Here is a 21,105-nt window from a genome sequence, read left to right as displayed (position 1 = left end):
TTCGTCCGACCGAGACCAGGGTGATTTCGCCGCCATAGGGAAAGACAACACTCCTTCACCAACGACCCGACGTACGCACTCGCACATACACACCGCAATCCCCTTGCTGCAAATAAGCACCGCCAACTGTAACAGCAAAACGGCAGCCGACCTGAACTCGACACATCAGCGACCAGCCAGCTACCCAGCCCCGACTTACGAGATACCGTATCCTACCGAAACCGTTCTATTGCGCCGCCATCCCGTCGATCCGAGCGTCATTGCGTCAAGCATACCACTCCTCCGTCTGATCTCAGTATCCCGACACCCCGTGTAGCGCGCCCGGACCTCGAAACTCCCAAGCGACGTCGCTCACGTATACTTGACGCTGTCGACACATTTGCGCCCGACTTATAGTCCGCCGCAACTTGTCATATTCATCGCCGACCTCTTTTTCCACCGTTGGGAAACTTTACCATCATCGCTCTCGAATCATAGCCATGCTATAGCGTGGGATCTCCCGACATTAGCTAGACATCACACACACACGCCGTTCTTGCGCGGTCGAAGTGCGGGACTTGGAGGATTCCCTAGCCGACACAATGGCATCCGAAGAGGGACCCTCAAGGTCAGCCTCCCCGACAAATGTCGATAACACGTTCCCACAGTACCCTCCTCGAGCCGAGCTTACCGTTGCTGGCCCTCCCAGCCTAATATCTTCGCGAATGACGGATATTGGCACGGAAGATGGCCAAGGATCAGATACAACACCACGCGGTGGTGGCCCTTCGAGCGCTAACCCCAACAGGAGGAGTGGCTTTTATTCGGACACACAGTCTCGTCCCGAGACGTCTGGGACCGGGCTATCATCAAGGGGTCCGTGGGCGCAATCGGTACCTCTACGCCAACAATTGTCGGGGAAGCGAGGAAGCATAGCTGGGAGCATCGGCAGTGCAGGAGGTCGCCCCATCAGCGCTGCGAGCAGGAGTCATGTCCCGTCTCTAACGTCCCATGGCTTCTTTCGTCCGATGAGCTCGCAGAAACTCCAGGCGCAAAGGGGCGCTGGGCGCCCGCCAACAATGAACCGCCCATATGTGATCACGGGAGAAGCAGGGGCTCGCAATAGTGTCATCTCAACTGGAAGCGGCCGCATAGGGGCACAGATTGCGGAGGACGCAGAGCTGCGTATGCCCTCTAGGGGAACCGAAATGACGGAGCAGGAAACAATGGACCGCATGACAGCCAACACGAGTCCCATCAACGGATTTTTTCCTACTTCGAGTGTTACGGATAGCGTCCGGCCGCTGCAGAGACCCGTCGATGCTCGGAACATCAACGTGGAAATGAACAAAAACTACAGAGAGGAAAGCCCGACAACTCCACCGAGGTCACCAACGAGGACGTCGCGATCTTTCAGGTCCAGCTTCTTGATGCCGAGGATGAACGAGTCCGGGATAACGGGCTCCAATAGAGAAATTGAGGGCGGAGAGAAGCTGCAATCAGCTGCCTCGTCTCCCAACATCCCACCCCAAAGTTACGAGAGGCAAAGGGCCAGATTCAAAAGACGTGCAAAAAGGCAGAAGCGCGCGAATCTTGGGAAAAACTACGAATACTTCGAAGGAAACACAGTTTTCTGCCTAGGTGGACGGTTTCAGAACACAAAGCAACGCCCGATAAATATAGCAACCGGGTCACTGATCGTTCTCCCTTGCATCCTCTTTTTCATCTTCTCGGCGCCTTGGATCTGGCACAACATTTCACCCGCGATACCCGTTACATTTGCTTATCTTGCTTATATCTGTGTATCTTCGTTCCTACACGCCTCGGCGTCAGATCCAGGAGTATGTTACGGCTTGTTACCCTTTGTGATTGAGTGACTGTCACGCTGACATGTTCTAGATCCTACCGAGAAACTTGCACAAGTTTCCTCCTCCAGAAATGGAGGACAGCCCGACAGGCCCGCCAACGACCGACTGGGTTCTCGTTCACTCGGCAGAAGCTTCAACGGCAGCAATGGAGGTCCCGATCAAATACTGCAAGACATGCCAACTGTGGCGTCCTCCACGCGCTCATCACTGCCGCTTGTGCGATAACTGTGTTGAGACCCAAGACCATCACTGCGTATGGCTCAACAACTGTGTTGGTCGTCGCAATTACCGCTACTTTTTCACGTTCGTCAGCTCGGCAACCGTTCTTGCTCTGTACCTTATCGGCGCCTGCCTGGCACAAATTCTGGTGTACAAGAATCAACACCATATCAGCTTTGGTCACGCGGTCAATCACTTTCGCGTACCCTTTGCCATGGTCTTTTTTGGATTTCTGACATTTTTATACCCGGCTGCACTCACCGGATATCACATTTTTTTGATGGCTCGCGGCGAGACAACTCGCGAATACCTCAACTCTCACAAGTTTCCCAAGTCTGATCGATACCGTGCTTTTACTCAGGCCAACTGGCTCAAGAACTGGTTTGTCGTGCTATGCCGGCCAAGGCCCCCGACTTATTACGGATTCAAGGTCAAGTATAACCAGGGTGACCAGCGACTGGGATCCCATCGGCGCTGGCAACAGCCAGCGGTTTCTGACTCGAAAGAGGGCATGGAAATGCAAAACGTCTCGCCGCAGTTGCCTCAGACAGGATTCATGGGACCTACAGCATTGCGAAACTCGAATAATGGGTCGACGGCGGAGGTCAGGACATGATATTGATGGTTTTCTCCGCATCTTGCCATTTTCGGCGTTTCTGTTTGACTTCGATACATATAGCACACCTGCACACCCATCTATCTTTACATATACCATTAGTACGCATCAACGCACCATTATTTTTCATGTTTTTATGTTGTCCCCTTTTCTCCCCCTTGTTTGTCAGATACCTAACGGCATGCACGGCTTTACGTTGTTTTAGAACATGCGTGCACCAGTTTGAATGAAGAGTTTTTTTTTTTTTTTTCTTGTTCTTTTTGTAATCAAACAATAACAGCGATCATAAACTTGTAAACAGCAGCAGCAGGAAAAAAGAAGAAGAAGAAGAAGAAGAGTAAAGCCAGGATGAATCAGACGGGGGTACAGCGCCCTAGTGGTTCGTATCTCATTGGCAACACATAGGGACGGGAGCAACAACGAAGGAGTTGGACGGACAGGCCTCATTACTGTACGAATTTTAAGTTTTTTTTATACCCTGATGAGAGTAGCTAGTTCCCAAACTTTGTTTGTGGTTTTTAGTTAGAAACTTCTATAATACCATATGTAAACAGCCTCACGTGGCATTGGTCTCGTAACTATCACACGTTGCTACTAAACTTGTTATCAACGGCTTCGTTGAGTGGAGGCTATGTAGACAGATACATGTGCGTTTAGACCGCAGCGGGCGGCGTGGTAACGTTCAATCACTGGTTTCAAAACAATAAAATATACTGTGTACGACTCCTGGTTTCCGGTTATTGAGATATTGCGAATGATTCCGGCGAAAAGTCACAGTATTGCTGGGAAGCATAAGGCCAGGTTGTTGTAGGTAGATAGATACATGAGAAAGGGACCCACAATTCACAAAAGAATTGTTTGAGAGCTGCAGTTCAGACATCAGTCAATGACACGAACCTCACCTTGTCAAAACCAGTCCACCACAGCTCAACAACCACCTTTCACGAATTACCAGCTTACCAAATTCAAATCTAATTTTTCTTCTTTTCTTTGCTTTTTTTTTTTTTTTTTTCTCTCGCCCCCCATATATCTCATCTAAATCACTAAGCGTTCTTTGACCCACGCTTTTTAACCCCGAACAACTTCCGTCACCCAACTCACCACTCGACGCACAAACAAGACCGAACCATGCTCCCCCCACCCACCCCCTCCTTCCTCACCCGCAAATCCAAAATCCTTTCCCAGCTCTCCGTTCCCGACGTCGAGTACACCGACGCCTCTCCCAAAGGATCAGTCGACGTCGCCATTCGCGAACTGATTGATGAGATCAACCATGGTTACGAAGGATTGGTGACGACGAGCAGTTGCGCGGGGAGGGTGAGTGTTTATTTGGAGGGTGTGAAGAGGAAGAAGAACAACAAAGCTTCTGGTGCGGGTGGTGTTGAGGAGGGTGAGGGAGAGGGAGAGGGAGTTGGCGAAGGAGGTGAAGATGGGGTAAGGGCATCAACAGCTACAGCTGCGGTAACAGCTAGTTCCTCTGGAGGTAAAGGTGGAGGGGAATGGCTGTTTGTTTCTCATGATCCGTTAGAGACAGTTGACGCCAAGACGGGGAGGGAGTATGATGGGGACCATTGGATGGAGGTGTTTGGCTTGACTGGGAATGGGTCTGAGCCTGGGTCTGGGTCTGGTGATGGGGATTCACAGCAAGAGCAGCAGCGGTTAATTCACTTCAAGTTTGAACCCATGGTACGTTCTTTTATTCCCTTCTACTTGCATCCCCCCCCCCCCCCCCCCCCCATCACTAGAGCTCTAACTAACCCCCTCCCCAACCGCCCTAGATCCTCCACATCCTAACCACCTCGCCCTATCACGCCCACCTAGCAATCCAATCCGGCATGACCTCGGGCTTCCGCGAAACAGGCGCCGTCTCCATCTTGCCCCGTCTAACTGCTCCCTTTTTCTCCTCCTGTCACCAGTGTCATACTCACCACAATCCCCTCCAGCAACAACTCTCATCATCATCATCATCATCACCACCATCATCATCAACAACAACAACAACACCAACACCAACAGAATCCGTCACTCCAAACCCCATAGTAGCCATCCGCTCCATGGGCCTCTCCTTCGAGTCCCTAATCGGCGTCCAACGCGGCTCTCAACGACAGTCCTTGGTGTCTTCGGAATACCTGTCTCTGCTGGTCAAGATTGCCAACGAGCGGTTCGAGGAGAATAAGAAGAGGATAGCTAGGTTTAAGGAGGCATTGAGGTTGGCTTTTGGTGAGGGAGCTACTGCTGGTGTTGAGGGACAGAAGAAGAAAAAGAGCGGCGATGGTGAAAGTGGTAATGCGGAATGGGAGGATGCTGAGGCTAGAAAGCAGAGGAAGAGGGAGGAAGGGTTGGCGAGACGGGAGGAGGTTAGGAGAAGGAAGGAGGAGAAACAGAGAAAACAGGAGGAAATTAAGGAGGAAATCAAGGAGGAAAATGCGGGCAAAGTAGATTTGGCGGAGGTGGTTTTGCAGGTGCCCGATGTTCTGTAGAGATAGTTGGTAGTTCCCTCTTGACCCAACAGTATCTGTTTTAGCGGACAGGTCTTCACGTGGCGCTGAGTTAACTTGTGGTGCTCTCTCCCACTATGGTACAGCCGTTGTCAAGGCGGTGGAAAATAATGTTGATCTATACTCTTGCTTGTCTTGTCTCCGAGTTCTTTGCCGTTCTTTTGGATCGTTGTCTTGACCTGACTGAATTGACTGAACGGAAAGCCTAGCCTTTATCTATTACCATTGCTCCAAGCTCCAAAGCCACAAGTCTTCAGCTTCTTGACCTTTTTGAGACATCTATGATACACGCTCACATACACACACTTGACTGACTGCAATGTCGCAGTCAACCCTATCAACCAGTAACCCCAACCAACGAGCTGCTCATTTCTGCTTATTCTTCCGATTGACTGCAGATGAACTCAACTAGCAGCTTCTCCCTCTCCTTTTTGGTCCATGAGAAGACCCAGCTGGCCTCGTCATTCCCATCCACTCATCCCTAGCCCTTTTCAACACTTCCTTGGGCTGCGCAAAAATGAGCGCACAAGGTTTCTTGCTTTCCCTTCCTTACACCCAGGCCCACCGCCAACATCCGTACCCAGTCCAGGTATATCCCCTCCTGTATATCCGTCTGTCGGTATGTGTGTGTATGCCGGGTACCCTAGGTGCGTCCGGGGAAAAGCTTTCACTCAAGTCTCAGAGAACTTAAGCAACAACCTTGTCAACCCATCCCTTCTCCAGCCTCCGCACCTCCTCCTTAAAAGCCTCAACCTCCTTCCAGCAGTCCAGCGGCCGGCGGTCGTGCTCACGCAGACACCGCACCACCTCGCTGCGCGCCGTCTCCGTGCTCTCGGGCAGCGGGCGCACCTTGCGGTGCTCGTCAAGCTTGGCACGCAAAGCCTCGATTTCCTTCTGGACCTTTTGCCTGCTAATGCCGTTCTCTTGTTGTTGTTGCTGCTCGTCGGAGGAAGAGGATTTAAGAGTTTCTTGCAGCTTGGCGGCTTCGGCGGCCCGGAGTCGCTTCAACTCTTCAGCGACGCGGGCTTGGACTTGGAGCTCGAGGGCCTGTTGGCGGGACATGTCGGTCTGTTATGTTTCGTTGTGTGTCAGTTGAAGTTTGATGCGTAATGATTGAAGGCATTGAGCTGGCTGGCTGGATGGCTGGTATGAAACGGTTTATGAATCTGCTGTGTAGGCGAACGAAGGAGGAGGAGGAGGAGGAGGGACGCAGTAGCGTGGGCGTGGGAAGAGTAACCGGTTCGCATCGTAGGCAGAGGCAGGAGGACAGTATACTAGCTCGACAGCTAAATGGCACGGACGGAGACGGCATCATACCTCGGGGCTAGACTCCAACTGCTCGACAAGAGTGTGCGATACACCAGCCGGGGCGGGCCTAGTTAGTTGGGTTTGACAAGTCAGCTTTCCCATACTCTCTTAATAGTCTCCAGAATCCATCAATTGCCCAGAAAGAAGAATGACATACGCCTTCCACACATGCGGCGCCGCAGCAGAGGGCTTCGAGGCGCTGGAACCCATTGTGAATTTGTCGCGGGGTTTTGGTAGGAGGATAGAGGGGGAATTGGTGCAGGGAGAGAGGCGAGGTAGGAGTTCAAGACCGGGAGCTTCTATCTACCCTGATGTCACCGGAGGAGGATAAGGGTAGGTAGGTAGGTAGGTTTTGCGATTTGTCTGGTTGCGCTGCCGGCTCGCGAATTCCGCTTCGCAATCGGCGACTGCTGTTGTCCCGCTAGCGCAAGCAGGTGCGCTGACTTGCTTGTGACTTGCTAGCTTAACCCTCTGAAAGCCTCTTATCGAACTGCCATAGATAACCCTAAGAAGCTCCCGAGTTTTAGGGAAACTCCGGGCATGGATGACGGAGTGTACGGTGCTGAAAAACACCTTGGCAAACTGTGTATCTGGAGGCGTCTGCTGAGGCTTGATACTTGCACTACTTATACCTGGTTCACAGAGTGTGAAGATGACCTGGACTTATAACATCGAATGATGCCGACGAGTCCGACTAGTTTTACCGGAAGCAGGCATATTGCACTCTGAGAATTGGAAAATATTTCAAAAAGTTCGTTGGTCTATCGATTTCCAAGCACTATAGCAAAGTTTCGGAGGAACTAGTCCAACAGCGCCAGCCATACATGCGCTACTACAATCATGGCCATTCGACATCAACAGAGCTGTAGTATAAAGCCATGGCCATGGCGCAAAACCTCTTCCCCCCGAAATGGCAAAGTTGAACACCGAAATCCTATGTATTCATTAGTTTATAGAAATCCAGACCATCCATAGTCCAACTCCTTATATATTTTCTCTTTTTTTCTTATTTTTATTTTTCAAGGTACGCCTAAATCCCTACTCCAACCGTCAACCGGATGATGCCCCACCTAACCTAGACATATCGCCTATATCAACTCCTTGCTCTTTTAATTCCCAAAGTCCCTCTTTATGAACTCCGCCTCCGCCATGTCTTTCTGTGTGGGTTGCTCCTAATACCCATACATATTCGTTCCACCAACCCAGCTTTGCATAGCACCGGGTTGCCCCTGATCCGACATGTAATAGCCCAACTCATTCTCATACCCGTCATTGACGCCCAAGGTACCGGGTTGCGGGTAATACTGCTGCGGGGTTGCTTGTGGGTCATACGGAACTTGTCCTTGACCAGCCGTGGTCGTTGGAGGGACGCCACCAGCTTGTTGAGTGTCAAACGCTTCGATGAGCAGGCCCAGCCCATCTGTTGACTGCCGACCAGCTACACCAGCGGCGACAGGTTGCGGTTGCTGTCCCTGTTGCAAAGGGGATGTCGAATCTTGCAGCTGGGGAGCGGTTGGAGCAGGAGTCTGCTCCTGCGGTTGTGAGGATGTAGGCACACGCAGACTGGGGTCGATGAACATCGCGGGAGTTGGGACACTGGGTTGTGCTGGGCTAATGATCGCCTGTTCCGGACTACCCTGAGGTACAGACTCCTGCTTTTCGCTTAAAGCTTGCTGTACCTGTTGGGCCTGTTGGGCCTGCATCTGAGCAGTAAAGGTTGAGTGTAGCTGCGATGGCTGTTGTGCCTGTACTTGTACCTGCTGTGCCTGCTGTGCCTGCTGTGTCTGTGCTTGAGCCTGAGCCTGAGCCTGGGCCTGAGCTTGAGCTTGAGCCTGGGCCTGAGCCTGAGCCTGAGCCTGGGCTTGTGCTTGAACCAAAGCCATGTGAGCTTGAGCCTGGGCTTGCTGTTGCTGGACAGTCGGCATCTGAAGGACATGAGGTATTTCATCTCTCTGGGGGAGCAGGAGGTTAAAATCAGCCTGCCGAGTCCGTGAACGAGGGGCCTTTTGGAGGAAATGATGATAACTTACGCTGTCCGCCATGGTACCCTCGTTACCAACTATCACGCCGCTTTGGGCTGTGTAGAACCGTTCCAGATGCTCATACCACCTAGTTGCCAAAGGCCATATGTTCCTACTTTCTGCCAAGATGCTGAGAACACGAGCAACCATTGAAGGGCCTTCGCGAGTAATGGCTGGCTCAGGGCAGACTGATTATGATGTCGCGTTAGCTTATTGTCCTTGAAAGAACACTCTTCAGGGCAGATAGCTTACGGTTTGGATATTTGCACAAGTAGCATGCGAGGAAGCCACAGCTGTAAACGCAGAACGCCTGAATAGGAGTTCAGTCAGCATTCATTGATTGAGTCAAATCCCATCAGTACTTACCGCCATCTGTGCCCCAGGACCTTCCTCGGGTGACCGCTCGTTGTATTGAGTGTCGATTTGTTCGTACAGATCTCTGACGTTGCTGAACAGTTGACGAGACATTTCAGTCCAGAAAGCTGTGCGCTCTGGTTGGGACTTATCGTCGGACAAGATACTATGATGCGGTGTTGTCAGCTCAAAGTCTTTAGCGCTTGACCGGGGTTACTTACTCGGTCAAGTATGCCTTCCTAAGAACAATATTGCAGAGCCGAGTTATCATCGTCACACCAAGGTATGCCTACGGAGATATTAGCGCTGAGTAGGCATTTGCTTTCCATGTTCCTCCTTGTAACTCACCAGGTCCTGGCCTTCCTGCTTATAGCCCTTAAGGAGAAAGCTACTCCACCGATGGTCATTAGGCAAACCCCTCTCCCATTCCGCAAGGCGGTTGACCATAATTGCATACTCGCTTTCTGGCTCCCATGGATCCGTAACTTTGTCGTTGCTGAGCACCCGGCGGGAGATCGCTCCCCAGAAGTAATGGGCCTGGATAAGCGTTGCAAACAGGGACCGACCCTCGTCGGTAACAAGACTAGGGTTCTCCAGGGCCGGAGGAGTGTCCTGGAGCGCTGCTCTCGACTTTGGAATTTGACCAGTGGCAAAGTCCTTCTCGTTGCAAGGCAGTAATGCTGTGATATCGCTGGCTGATAGAGATACGGGGCACCGCGGACCCGAATGGAGGTTGTCCTGACTATGGAGCATCCACTATCATTCAATTAGTCACAGACCATTTCGCAATCCCATCATTCCATCCAATGTAAGGATGAGCCACGTACCAGGGTGCGGCGGGCGGACTCTGCCCTCATGATTAGTTCCTCCGAGGGGTTTTCCGGCAGCCTGTAGGTCTCCTCCCTATGCAGTCCCATCAATGTGGCCATACGCATAGCAATTGCCATGTTGATCGAGCTCTGTTGTTTCAAGCTGCTTCCCTGCTGGGCAATACTCAACAGATAGAACGCCTGACATCTCTCCAGGTCCGGATCTCTATACAGTTCGCGGCAAGCAACCTCGGAGGCGCGTTCCATAAAGATTTCAGCGGCCTGAACAGCACCGCCAAACCGATCCACCAATGTTGGTGTCAATCGGGCCGAAATGCTCAAGATGCTCAGCAGGAAAAACACGCTGATAGATCGGTGGTTCGTCCGTAGCCGCTCGGGAAAGTGTTGCTTGTGGATGAAGCCCAACTGAAAGTAGTGAGCTGTGAACTTGTGGACGGCTTCGACTATTTCAGGCAGCGGCGGCAGAAGATCCCATTCATCGTAGCCCTTGATAGGTCTGGGCACCGCCGGCGCTGGTGAGCGTACGGGTGCATCGAGGATTTCGCGCCGGACCTTCGCGGGGTCTCGTTTGGTTGCCTTGTCGGCTCTGATTCGAGGGTGTCGGTATTCGCGATCTTGATCGGGCTGGCCACGGACGGGGAACGTACTGGGGAAAAGGGTTGGTTTTAGCAAATGAAGAGAGTAGAGACACCCTTGCGACAGGGCCTGCGTGCATCATGGGAACTCTTACCAGTCAGCCGGACCAAGTCCAGCATCGCGGCAAGCCTGGCAGGGAGGTTGGGCCTTGTCATGGAGACATTTGCTTCTCATACGGCGGCATCTGTAAAGGGCGACACGTTAGTCCTTCGCTTTCACCTGGGTACTCGTGACGTTTGGATGATGCCACGTCGATCCGGCAACTGTTCACATACCTTCGGCAAGCGATTGGAGCTCTTCGCTTGATGACAGGTGCTGGGAGGGCTAAGCCAGGAACTTGTCCAGGAGTTCCGACAGAGACTGGGCTATTGACCTGGCTTGGAGGTTGGCCGGGAAGAGGAAATTGGCCAGGAATTTGACCGGTGAGCTGTTGCCCGTTGATCTGGTTGACCTGGGGTTGCAGTTGTTGCGGTTGGTGCTGTTGCTGTTGCTGTTGTTGCTGTGGCTGACTATTGGTATTTGGCACGGGGCTTGACAAGTCCAGTTGCATCGGAGTCTGAGGGGAGTCCTGGTCCTGGTGCATCTCGACGTCTTGTTGTGGTTGAGGCGACGCGGCCGGCATCGAAGCCATCGCCATGGGAGCTGGCGACGGCGATTGCTCGGCCTGCTTCATCTCCTGGTCCATCTTGCCGGCAACGACGCGGGCGGCGCTTTGGGACCCGTAGGAGGATGAGGAGGATGCCTAGGGCAAAAAGAATAAGAAGAAGCGATAATGGGACGCCGGTACGGCACAACGGCGATGTTTTAGTTGCAGATGACAGACCAGAAAAGGTAGCTGTTGAAGCTGTAGATTTGCCGGAGCGGCTTCTTGTTGGTTGCGGGGCGGATGATTTGATTGCCGGCAGGGCAAGATATGGTCCAATCTCTACCGCCAATTGCCCTGGATATGTGCTGCACAGGGCAGGCGCAGATGGGTGAAAATCGAATGCCGCGCGCCTGAATCGATTTGAACCCTCGGGGCAAAACTTTCGGTCGGCACCCGCCCGTCGCCAGATAGCAGCCCCAGGACCCACACTCGGAAGACGAACGACAGTGGGAGTTGGGAATCCAAAACACACTTAGTTTTGACCGACAGCAAAGACTGTGGTGGAAGTCACTCATTATCGTAAAGAGGCTTGAGAATCAGCCCTGCGAAAGAATGGATAAGGTGGGACCTTCAGTACCAGTTTGAAGATTGTCTGAACTGAACTGCAGGCATCACAAGTAGCACTTCCGCCATAGAAGAGCTACACGTGATTGGTCGCGTGCCAAATGGTTGATGTATTAAAGTGTACAGGTAGCGGGCACTATCACTTCACAGCACTCAAAGCCCTAGGGAGGAAGTTATAGTTCACATTGAGCCTAGCAACTGTCTAGTTTTTTTTCTTTTTTTTTTTTTTTCTTCGCTGTTTCTACTAGACAAGAACACTTCTTCTGATATCATATCGCAAGTTAGCTTCATCAAACAAGAGCCTTGTTCTTGCCGTAGCCAACCCATATACGACTGTGAGGGTACATGTGAATGATCCCCCGAGAAGGCCCAATCCTCCCTCCTGCGCCTTGACATAGTTCCTTCTCCTGTTGGATGTTAAATGTTACATGTTATTGTAGGTATTTCGGACAAGTGGTGTGAACAAAGGTAAGTAAAGTATAAGTGGGAGTGGGAGTATGCATAACAAGGGATTGTTTGTTTTGAGGGAATGGTTTCTTTCTTCGTGTGTCTCTACATGATTGTGCGTTGTGCGTCGGATCGCCCTATGATGCACGTCCTTCTTCCTTTTGCCTTGGATATCAAAGGGAAACGTGTGCTACAGGGTGACGCGCAGTACATGATAAATCTCTTCTCTCGTTTTCCTCCTTCTTCTCTATCGCTGACCCGAATAACGCCCAGGATTCGTGTTACCAAATAACAAACCAGTGCTAGCAGCCGCGCGCAAGGGGGACGAGGGATATAAAGGTGTGTTGGTGCTGTGTGAAGTGTCATTTAAACGAACATGATGTATAAATTAGTGCAAAACCATCGAGGGGCTTGTATCACATCATTTGTGCATCGTGTTACTGGAGGGATTGGGTGTAGTGTCGTGGAATCGTGTCGCGTTCGTCAAGGATTTGCTGCTAAGGGGCTTGGGGGTAGTGATGGGATAATGCATCTTCCAAAGCGACTACGGGAGTGAAGTGCTTGAAGTAACGCTAGTGGCCCTGAGGGCCGACGAGCTGAGAGAGCACCTTTGGGATTGTCCTCAGGGCTGAGTGAACCTCATGTCTGGATCATGCCCTGGGTGCCGCTGATCTGACGCTTGACCTGCTCGCGCGCCCACCGAGCAGTCTCAATGGTACGCTGCTGGAACTCGCGGTTCGACCGAGTCTCCTTGATCATGGCGGTGATCCAGTCCTGACGGAAGACTTCGGCCAGCTGGCCGTTGGGATATGCGTCCGCAAGATCACTAGATAATCGTTAGTGTTTCTATAATGTGTTGTCTCAACATCATGCCAACTTACCCTATGACACCCATAGCGGCCCGCATGAGGGCTTCGCTGCGGTTAGGATCCTGAGCAATAGTGTTAAGAAGCTCAAAGATCGACTGAACGTAGGGTTCGAGAACGTTGGCTGTACGACATTTGTCAGCCTCTGCAAAGCGCGATTAAGACCGAGGAAACTTACTCTTGTCGCTGCCCTTCATGGCACCGATAATGCCACCCCAGGCATCCATAATACCCTCACGGAGAGAGATCACATAGTCGAACATCTCATAAGAGCCCTCGGCGGAAGCGGTAACGGTAGCAGCCTGCTGAAGGACAACAGCAACAACCGAGAGGTAAGCCTCAAAGTGACCGCCAATAGCGCCAGCAATATCGCCGAAGCACTGCAGGATTGCAGGCTTGAACTGGTTGGCAAGAGCAGTGCTCCTGAGATTGTTAAGGAGATAGTTCATGAACTGATCGCAGTATGGCTGGCTGCGTTCGCCCATGGAGCGAGTGATATCACTGACCAGGCCGATAGCCATAGAGCAGAGACTCGGCTCTTCCTGGTTTGCCAGGGCATTGTAAAGGAAGGGAGCAAAAGCGTCCATGTACTTGGCAAAGTCCTCCTCCATGGCGTTCGCAAGACCGCTGATGGCTGCAAAGACACCTTCAGGAACGGCCGACTTGCCATTAATAGTGTTCAAGAGCTGAAGCAGAACCTGCATAATGCGGTCGCCTTGGGGAGTGATCTCCTTGTCCAAGCGCTGGATGATTGCCTGGAGCACGGTGCAGAGACTGGTCTGCATATCCTCGAGAGTGATCTTGTCTTCAACGCTGACAACTTGGGATTGCAGGGGCAGGGTTTCCTCCAAACGTTGGAGGATAACATCCGAGAGGGATGCAACAGCAGGGAGACTGTCGTTGGCAGCATTCTGCACAAACACGTTAAGAACCTCGTAGGCAGCGGTGCGAACTGTAGCGTCACCGTCAAGCTTCGCCGTTACGGCGAGCAAGTTGGTCACGCACTGGTTGAAGTGAGGAGTAATGGGGTTTTGCGCGGCACCGTATTCGCCGCCAAAACGTTCCGCGAGGTTCATCAAAGCCCAGCAGCAGGACGCGGCCATTCTGGGGCTGCTCATGAGGCCGTTGAACAGGGAGGTGATCAAGGGGTCAAGGTGAACAGCGGGATCGATCACTTCCGAGCAAGTCTCTGTAATTCTGCCAAGAGCGTATGCGGTCGAGTCACGAACATGTAAAGAGGGATCCTCCATCATGCCGATCAAGGGCTGCATGCCAGACTTGACGATAGGCTCGAGCAACTTCTCCTCGGGGCCGTCCATCATGGCACCGAAAGCAGAAACAGCGGCATCACGGAGGTGCCAGTCGTCAGCGCGAAGGTTGGCTTCAACGAACTGGATGACTGGCTGGATGATTGCCGCACCGACAGCCTGAGAGTAGAGTTGGAGACACTGGTACGCAGCACGCGAAATGTTGTACTCGTCATCAGCCGCATCCTCATCTTGCTTGGTGAGAAGCTGTAGGAGTACAGGGACTACTTCGAGTGTAGCAACGCGGGCGAAGTTGTAGAAGGGGCGCATCTGCTCCGAGCTCTCAACCTGCAGCTGTTGTTAGTGGGATTCTTGCTCAACCAAGGTGGCAGTGAAACGTACCTGAGCATTGTCATCTTCAATAGCAATCTCCTCTTCGCAAACGGTACTCCAGAACTCAACTGCAAGCTTGGCCACATCCTCGTCATCGCTCTTCATGCCCAGGATGGTGAGACCAAACAAAGCCTTTTCCATGTAGAAGCGCATGTTCTCGTAGTAGAGGGCCATGATGCGGTTGAGGCAGCCATAAGCACCCTGCTGTATCCGAGAGTCCTCAGCCTGTGTCGCCTCGCAAATAACCTGCATAATGTAGTTGCGCTCGCCCTCATGCTTGAAGTTGTTACCGACGAACTCGAGAGAGTCGCCGAGGGCGGTAATGGCGGCAAGTCGGACTTCGCGGTTGGGCTCCTCCTTGCGAGCACCTTGGACAACAGCTGTGAGGATGGCATTGGAATGTTGAACCAGGCTGTTTCGTAGATCGACATCTTGACTCTCGCAGATGAAGCCGATGGTGGTCAGAGAGGCCTGCTTCTGGTGCTCGCTTCCCTCGCTAACATTCTTGACCAGGGCGTGCATAAGGTCTGGCCACTCGTTTCGTGGTAACTCGATGGTAGCGATAGCCGCGATAACCTGCGCCGAGGCCTGGCTTGCCTGGGTACTGCTGGAGGCGAGGGTCTCGAGGGTGAGCTGTTTCACCCGTGTCTTTGTGTCTTGGTCTGTCTGCTGAAGCCATTTTGCTTGGAGCTCTGCTTGCCTAGCGAACTCGCGAGCACTGAAGGCGTTCTTGAGGGCGATACCGGCCGCCGCTCGGATGTGGCTCTGGGCGCTCTCATTTGCCAACTCTTGGACAAGTGTCACGAGGTATTGAGACTAAGAAACAGACAAGTCAGCGGGTTTGAGGACCTTGCTGTGGAGACGCGACACAGGAGCAACGAGGGGAGGAGGCCATACGAAGTTTGTCACAGCGGCTTGGCTGAGCTGCTGTTCAGCAGCATGTCGCAGGGTCGCGTCTAGAGACAAGAAGTCAGCATGTGCGTCACGGCTTGGACGAGCTGACGCGATTCATCATGGCGAGAGCGGCTGCCAAAAGGCAGGAGGGTCGGGGCATGGGTGAGGATGTCGAATATATACTGACCAGGACTCAGCGAGTTGGTGAGGACGGTGTTGATATCTGAAGAGCCCTCCATGGTTGCGGTTTGGATGCCTGGTTCGGAGGAAGAACGGGTCTCTCTCCAGCAAACGAAGCGGGTTGGCGGTGGTAGTGGGAGAAGAGGGAGGGGGGGGTTTCCGAAAGGGAGAGAAAGTCGGCCTGGGCTTGATGCAACTAAAGTTTTGCTGCGTGGAACAAGCGGGGGGCGGGAGTCCAAGGTTCACGGTCCACAGCAACCTTGAATCTTAATCGGGGCAAGACTCGATTTGCTTTCGGTGAGATCAGATCGAACCGCGGAGGCGAGGCGCAGATGCAGAGCCGTGGGTGGGATCTGGATGCCAGGTGATGGCGGTTGGTGGATGGATGGTATCGATGCGGTCCGTCTTGAGACGATTGCGATGGATAGAGAGGGATGGATGGGGATGGCGATGCGAGGGGTTTGTCGCTGTTCCGAGCGTTCGCCTGCAAGTGGAAGGAGAGAGGAGAATCCAGACACAGTGCAGTGCTGACGCCAAACTGCGGGTCTTGTTTTGCTCGAAAATTTTGTCAACAATCGCAGGTGCTGATGCTTCGCCTGGTGAAGGTGCAGGTGGGTTGTGTACTATGCTTTCAGTTTCGATGCTGTCCGGCTGGGGGGTGTTGCCTGTTGTTGTGGGGAGGGACGGGAGCCTGTAACGCATCCCAGTAGTGCTGTGTTTGGTGTTACCTTGGTCGCCTGGCTCGTGCGGTTTCTTCGCTAAACTTTTGCTGACCAGGCCTGAAAGGTCGACGGGAATGCTCGCCTGCACCAAACGGCTCGCTCCGTGTTTCGCGGGAAAGAAGGAATTAGACGTCTCACTGCAGGACGAAACAACTTGAGAGGAAAGGACAATGAAATGCAAGACCTTTCTGTACAAACACTTCAAGAAGACGCTTTGCCCACGGGCAAATGGATCAAGTTTTAGGATAAAGAACATCTGTCCTTTCATCCATGTGAAGTAAAAGATGGCACATGGTGTACCTAGGTACCTTACCTATGTCTGCAAGAACACAACTGAGGTGGCCAGGCTCCCACGGCGCCCAAGGCTCAGTGCTTCACTGGTAGGTAGGTAGCAACTACACGCTACCCGGCAACCGCAGGGCTGCTGGACGTTGAACGGGGGTCCAGGTGCATTTGAAGTGGAGGGCTGAAGGCCGGGGGGTCGTGGAAAAGGGAGGGTGAGAGAAGTGACGTTTCTATCCGCTTCCAGATGTGCACTGTATCTTTTCTTGGGCGTTACCACCAACTCTACAGAAACTTACCAACAACAGTTACCTACGGTCCAAGTTTGAGAGACCTACCTCTATGACGCACACCCCCTCCCCGCCCAGATTGTGGTCTCTCTCAGTTACAACTGAAGTACCTACCTACGTATAATGTTGCTTCCCTAGGTTTGTCCCAAGGTCCCTGCCTGCCTGGCCGGCTGCCAGACAAGCCAGACTTGCTAATGGGCAAAAGGAGATGGGGCTATCATCTCCATTGGCTGCCTGGGCTAGCAGTGACTTCCCTCCCTAATAGGGGGTCTCTGAACACCAAGAAGCCCCCATCCCTTTTCTTCCAGAACACCCGTCAACAGGAGAAAGCGTTGTGGATGTAGTGACCACCTCTAAACTGTTAGATAAAGAACGCTCCTTGCCGTACCAGTTAATAGGTACCTAGCGATCATATGAAGGTACCACAGATTCACGATTAAGCTCCCTCTCCAGCATCCCTCGGGGATTGCTGTGTCGCCCGTATAAGTCTTCCCACCAAGATAAATGCCTGCACATTATAAGGGACAGCCGACAGCCAACAGCCATTTGATTGGGTTTCCAGGGCCTACACGAAGACAGAAAACACTCGGCCTCTATTACCATTACTGTTCTATAAAGTACATAACAGACTATTTTGCCTCCCTTCCACAAGCGTGTTCTGGATGCATATCTCGTCCATGGCCTATCCTGACTCAATAGCAGACCCCCTCCTTCCCCGGTGTTTCACCCGAAAGGCCGTGCAACAAGGTGGGAGAGGAAAGAGGCAATATTGTCGAAGTTTTGCTACCATGGAAGCAGCAGACAAAGAATGCATGAGCTGAGTACCAGAACAGCATAAAGCATGTGATTTTGATATCTTTCATTCTTGGGCCCAGGCAGGCCAGGTTCATCTTTGTATGTTACTGCACTGTCAGTCGCTGTAGCAGTTGTCCTGTATTCTGGATGTGTGTGTGTGTGTGTACGCAATCTGTTGCTTTGACATCTCTTGTAGTCCCGGTTACGGTCATCAGATGTTTTCTTTTTTTGGGTGTAAGCATAACCCCAAGCCCCCTTTTTCTAAGGCTTATGAAAACGTGGATCCGTGAGATTGTCCCAAAGAAACTCAAACGCGTCCAAGTAGGTTAGGTATCTGTGAACAAATGCGCGAAAACAAACCCCTATTTTAAATGTCGATGGTAACAGTAAACAGTCAAAATCCCCTGGTTGGGGATTTTGGCTACCGCAGAAACTGTGACTTTTTCCCAGCCCATCCAGAACCACCGTTCACCAACCCTTATGCAAATGCTTCATTACATTTCATTACTTGTAAAAAGCCAACAAACTCACATCTCGTCCGCTTGGGACTCGAGGGCCTGGATGATGCTCTTGCCATTGACACCGTTGGGTACGCTGAGGTTCACGTCACCGCTGACTTCCTTGTCGGCAACAGGCTTGGGGATGATCGGGCTACCGACGCGGCTTCCAACGAACTGTAGCAAAAGAGGAGTCAGTAATTATTCTCGAAACCAAGCATCAAGGGAGTTGACGATAGGTGAACTTACGTTGCTCGCCGCGCTGAGAAGAGCAATCAGAGAGCTCTGTACAACATCGGCGTGAATGCCGACGCCCCAGACCTTCTCGGTTTGTCCGGCTGCCGTACATTCTATGTAGGTAGCAGCCTTGACATCACGACCACGGCCAACGGCGTGCTCCTTGTAGTCCTGGACATCCAGATCCACGCCAACGCTCTTAAGGGCGTTAGCCAAAGATGAAATAGGTCCGTTGCCGCGGCCTCTGAGGTTGTATTCGTGACCTTCGATAGAAATGACACCCTCGAACACACGTCCAAGGTTCTTGGTGTCCTGGGTCTTGCCCGGAGCGGGCGGCGCCGGCGAGCTGGATCGGTCGGGGTTGATCGAGTAGTCGACAATGTTGAAGCGCGGGTTCTCATCGAGGTAATATGTTTTCTTGAACAAATCGGTAATCTCGGTGGGAAGAAGCTCGCGGCCCTTCTCGTCGGCGATCCTCTGAACGACCTTGCTGAAGGCAACCTGTAGGCCACGGGGCATGTCAAGGTGGAGGTGCTGCTGGATAATCCAGGCAGTGCCGCCCTTACCACTCTGAGAATTGACGCGAATAACAGCCTGGTAATCACGTCCAATATCCTTGGGGTCCAGAGGAAGGTAGGGTACCTGCCAATAATCGGTGTACTCCTTGCCCTCCTTTTCGCGCAGGGAGAAGCCCTTCTTGATGGCGTCTTGGTGAGAACCGCTGAAAGCGCACACGACGAGAGAACCGCCGTAAGGTGCACGAGGGTGTACCTCGATCTTGTTGCACTCCTCCACGGTCTTGATCACCTTGCCGAGGTCGGAGAAGTCAATGTTGGGCGAGACACCCTGGGTGTAGAGGTTGAGGGCCAGGGTAACCAAGTCAACATTGCCGGTACGCTCTCCGTTTCCAAACAGGCATCCTTCCACTCGATCGGCTCCAGCCATCTGGGCCAGCTCGGCAGCGGCAACCGCACAGCCGCGGTCGTTGTGGGGGTGGAGCGATATGCACACCTTCTCGCGCTCGGTAATGTTGCGGCAAAAGTACTCCACCTGGTCGGCGTAGATGTTGGGAGTGGCCATCTCCACTGTTGCGGGGAGGTTGAAGATGATGGGGTTTTCCACCGTGGGTTCCCAGGCGGCCTTTACCGCTTCGCAAATGCGCACTGCGAACTCGGGGCTGGTATCGGAGAAGGTCTCGGGGCTGAACTCAAACGCCCACTCTGTGCCGGCCATCTCGGGGTCGTCCTTGGTCAAAGACTTGACCAGAGCTGCGCACTTGCTGGCCAGTTCGACGCTCTCGTCCTCTGTGAAACCGAAAACAATTCTCCTGAAGCATTCGCTGGTAGCCAAGTAGATGTGGATGATGGCCTTCTTGGCGCCCTTGAGGGACTGAACTGTGCGGCGGATGAGGTCTTCTCTGCAGGGCGACAGAACTTGCAGCCAAACATCGTCGGGAACGGCACCGGGAGTCTCGATAAGGCGTCTGGTAAAGTCGTAGTCGGTTTGCGAGGCGGAAGGAAAGGAAACCTCGATCTCCTTGTAGCCCAACTCGGTGAGCATCTGGAAATATCTCCACTTCTGGTCGCCGTTCTGAGGGGAGGGTTAGCTAAGCTTGGTGACAAGAGACAGGTCGCAAGTAGGCAGGAGAGGCGGCAGGCATACCATGGGGTCAACCAAACTCTGGTTACCATCGCGAAGGTCGGTGGCCAGCCAGCGCGGGGCCTTGACGATAGTCTTGTTGGGCCATTGCCGGTCCGGGAGGTTCAGGGGAGGGAACGGCTTGTATTTGGTCGAGGGGTCCTTGAGCCTGAGACACGCTGTATGTTAAAACCTGTGTGCGCCGTGACACGGGGGTCACCAAGGTGGAATCGACGTAGTATGTTGTGCTTACATCGGCATCTTGAACACGGTGCAAGGTGGATGACTAGGCAATGCAATTTGGACAGAAGATGGGAAAGATCAAAGAGTGCCCGATGTTGCGACTGACGTGCTTCGGGAAAAAGAAAGACGAAAAGTGGGGTGAAGGTATGCAAGATCCCAAGGCAAATCCCCAATTGCAAAGTACGACTGGTTAGTTCAGAGCGGGAACGAAGACACTTCCCCAGAATCTGACTGGCGAAAGATGATACGTTGTCCAGTATTATACCAACTCGGCGCCCGAACTCGTGAAAGTCTTCTGAGTCATTCCACCTGGTTCTCGTCTTGGACGAGCAACCGGCGCGTTTCCGGTAACGGGGCGTGATGGGCCTTGCTGGGGAGATCTTCGCGGGGCCAAGCTTCAACTCCAACAACCACGAGACGGGGGATCTGGGATGCCCCACTCTCCCGGAAGGACTAACTACAACCCTTTTTCGCCCACTTCAAACACTGGTAGTCGTCTTGAATGTCGGGCAAATGTCCAAGCTGACTCTTCCATGCAGTGTTCCGCGGGGTATGCTATGCATGTTCATCGCCACTGGTTCTGGTTTGGGTGTTGGCATCTTTTTCCATAACGCCTGGCGCTGGGCATCTCCATGTCTGCTATCGTCAATACAGATGGCACAGACGACATAAGGACGGCTTAGCTGCTACCAGTAACTGTTGGTGCAAACCCAATGGCGGGCCACTAAATAATCGTCAGTCACAGTCATCCCTCCTATGATGTGGGTAGGTGAGTACCCGTCGATCTTCTCTGTGAGGGGAGCCTCTTCCCTCTACCCCCGAGACCCGTCGTACA

At 52.7% G+C, this 21,105-nt stretch overlaps 7 protein-coding genes across 7 annotated transcripts; 2 read left to right on the top strand and 5 right to left on the bottom strand.

Annotated features, from left to right (window-relative positions):
- Positions 1-334: 334 nt before the first annotated feature.
- Positions 335-2,783, top strand: B0T23DRAFT_196279 (Palmitoyltransferase ERF2). The gene is made up of 2 exons (XM_062833298.1): positions 335-1,820; positions 1,879-2,783. Exons 1-2 carry the CDS (start codon positions 582-584, stop codon positions 2,680-2,682), a joined length of 2,043 nt encoding a protein of 680 aa, XP_062690916.1. The 5' UTR covers positions 335-581; the 3' UTR covers positions 2,683-2,783.
- Positions 2,784-3,684: 901 nt separating this feature from the next.
- Positions 3,685-5,279, top strand: B0T23DRAFT_455258 (methyltransferase TYW3-domain-containing protein). The gene is made up of 2 exons (XM_062841226.1): positions 3,685-4,368; positions 4,461-5,279. Exons 1-2 carry the CDS (start codon positions 3,811-3,813, stop codon positions 5,160-5,162), a joined length of 1,260 nt encoding a protein of 419 aa, XP_062690915.1. The 5' UTR covers positions 3,685-3,810; the 3' UTR covers positions 5,163-5,279.
- Positions 5,280-5,867: 588 nt separating this feature from the next.
- On the bottom strand, positions 5,868-6,698 carry B0T23DRAFT_430689 (DUF1690-domain-containing protein; the record flags this gene model as incomplete). Its single annotated transcript, XM_062840268.1, has 3 exons — positions 5,868-6,248; positions 6,498-6,555; positions 6,646-6,698. 3 exons carry the CDS (start codon positions 6,696-6,698, stop codon positions 5,868-5,870), a joined length of 492 nt encoding a protein of 163 aa, XP_062690914.1.
- Positions 6,699-7,242: 544 nt separating this feature from the next.
- B0T23DRAFT_445468 (uncharacterized protein) lies at positions 7,243-11,014 on the bottom strand (the record flags this gene model as incomplete). The annotated part of the gene is made up of 9 exons (XM_062840925.1): positions 7,243-8,413; positions 8,519-8,697; positions 8,762-8,819; positions 8,876-9,029; positions 9,085-9,152; positions 9,212-9,619; positions 9,691-10,339; positions 10,424-10,513; positions 10,605-11,014. The coding sequence occupies 9 exons, from the start codon at positions 11,012-11,014 to the stop codon at positions 7,661-7,663; spliced, it is 2,769 nt and encodes a 922-aa protein (XP_062690913.1). The 3' UTR covers positions 7,243-7,660.
- A 1,474-nt stretch (positions 11,015-12,488) lies between these two features.
- On the bottom strand, positions 12,489-15,747 carry B0T23DRAFT_196161 (ARM repeat-containing protein). The gene is made up of 6 exons (XM_062833297.1): positions 15,574-15,747; positions 15,390-15,448; positions 14,502-15,308; positions 13,031-14,447; positions 12,868-12,976; positions 12,489-12,812 (listed from the first exon to the last, which is right to left on the bottom strand). Exons 1-6 carry the CDS (start codon positions 15,623-15,625, stop codon positions 12,626-12,628), a joined length of 2,631 nt encoding a protein of 876 aa, XP_062690912.1. The 5' UTR covers positions 15,626-15,747; the 3' UTR covers positions 12,489-12,625.
- On the bottom strand, positions 15,748-16,640 carry B0T23DRAFT_196160 (uncharacterized protein). The gene has a single exon (XM_062833296.1). It carries the CDS (start codon positions 16,554-16,556, stop codon positions 15,870-15,872), a length of 687 nt encoding a protein of 228 aa, XP_062690911.1. The 5' UTR covers positions 16,557-16,640; the 3' UTR covers positions 15,748-15,869.
- Positions 16,641-18,083: 1,443 nt separating this feature from the next.
- On the bottom strand, positions 18,084-20,459 carry B0T23DRAFT_196119 (uncharacterized protein). The gene is made up of 4 exons (XM_062833294.1): positions 20,281-20,459; positions 20,052-20,196; positions 18,402-19,979; positions 18,084-18,329 (listed from the first exon to the last, which is right to left on the bottom strand). Exons 1-4 carry the CDS (start codon positions 20,286-20,288, stop codon positions 18,183-18,185), a joined length of 1,878 nt encoding a protein of 625 aa, XP_062690910.1. The 5' UTR covers positions 20,289-20,459; the 3' UTR covers positions 18,084-18,182.
- Between the last annotated feature and the right edge of the window lie 646 nt (positions 20,460-21,105).

This window comes from Neurospora hispaniola (assembly GCF_033458365.1).
Source record: "Neurospora hispaniola strain FGSC 10403 chromosome Unknown B0T23scaffold_6, whole genome shotgun sequence".
Lineage (NCBI taxonomy): Eukaryota > Fungi > Ascomycota > Sordariomycetes > Sordariales > Sordariaceae > Neurospora > Neurospora hispaniola.
This window is presented reverse-complemented; position numbering and strand designations above follow the sequence as displayed.

Bases quoted from the DNA above. Each gene is read 5' to 3' on its own strand.
- B0T23DRAFT_196279 (XM_062833298.1), top strand. From the start codon at position 582: ATGGCATCCGAAGAGGGACCCTCAAGGTCAGCCTCCCCGACAAATGTC. The intron at 1,821-1,878 runs GTATGTTACGGC...GACATGTTCTAG, and splicing joins CCTCGGCGTCAGATCCAGGA to ATCCTACCGAGAAACTTGCA.
- B0T23DRAFT_455258 (XM_062841226.1), top strand. From the start codon at position 3,811: ATGCTCCCCCCACCCACCCCCTCCTTCCTCACCCGCAAATCCAAAATC. The intron at 4,369-4,460 runs GTACGTTCTTTT...CAACCGCCCTAG, and splicing joins ACTTCAAGTTTGAACCCATG to ATCCTCCACATCCTAACCAC.
- B0T23DRAFT_196161 (XM_062833297.1), bottom strand. From the start codon at position 15,625: ATGGAGGGCTCTTCAGATATCAACACCGTCCTCACCAACTCGCTGAGT. The intron at 15,449-15,573 runs GTCAGTATATAT...TCTTGTCTCTAG, and splicing joins CACCAACTCGCTGAGTCCTG to ACGCGACCCTGCGACATGCT. The intron at 15,309-15,389 runs GTATGGCCTCCT...TCTGTTTCTTAG, and splicing joins AAGCCGCTGTGACAAACTTC to TCTCAATACCTCGTGACACT.
- B0T23DRAFT_196160 (XM_062833296.1), bottom strand. From the start codon at position 16,556: ATGAAAGGACAGATGTTCTTTATCCTAAAACTTGATCCATTTGCCCGT.
- B0T23DRAFT_196119 (XM_062833294.1), bottom strand. The intron at 19,980-20,051 runs GTATGCCTGCCG...CCCTCCCCTCAG, and splicing joins AGAGTTTGGTTGACCCCATG to AACGGCGACCAGAAGTGGAG. The intron at 18,330-18,401 runs GTAAGTTCACCT...CTTTTGCTACAG, and splicing joins TTCTCAGCGCGGCGAGCAAC to TTCGTTGGAAGCCGCGTCGG.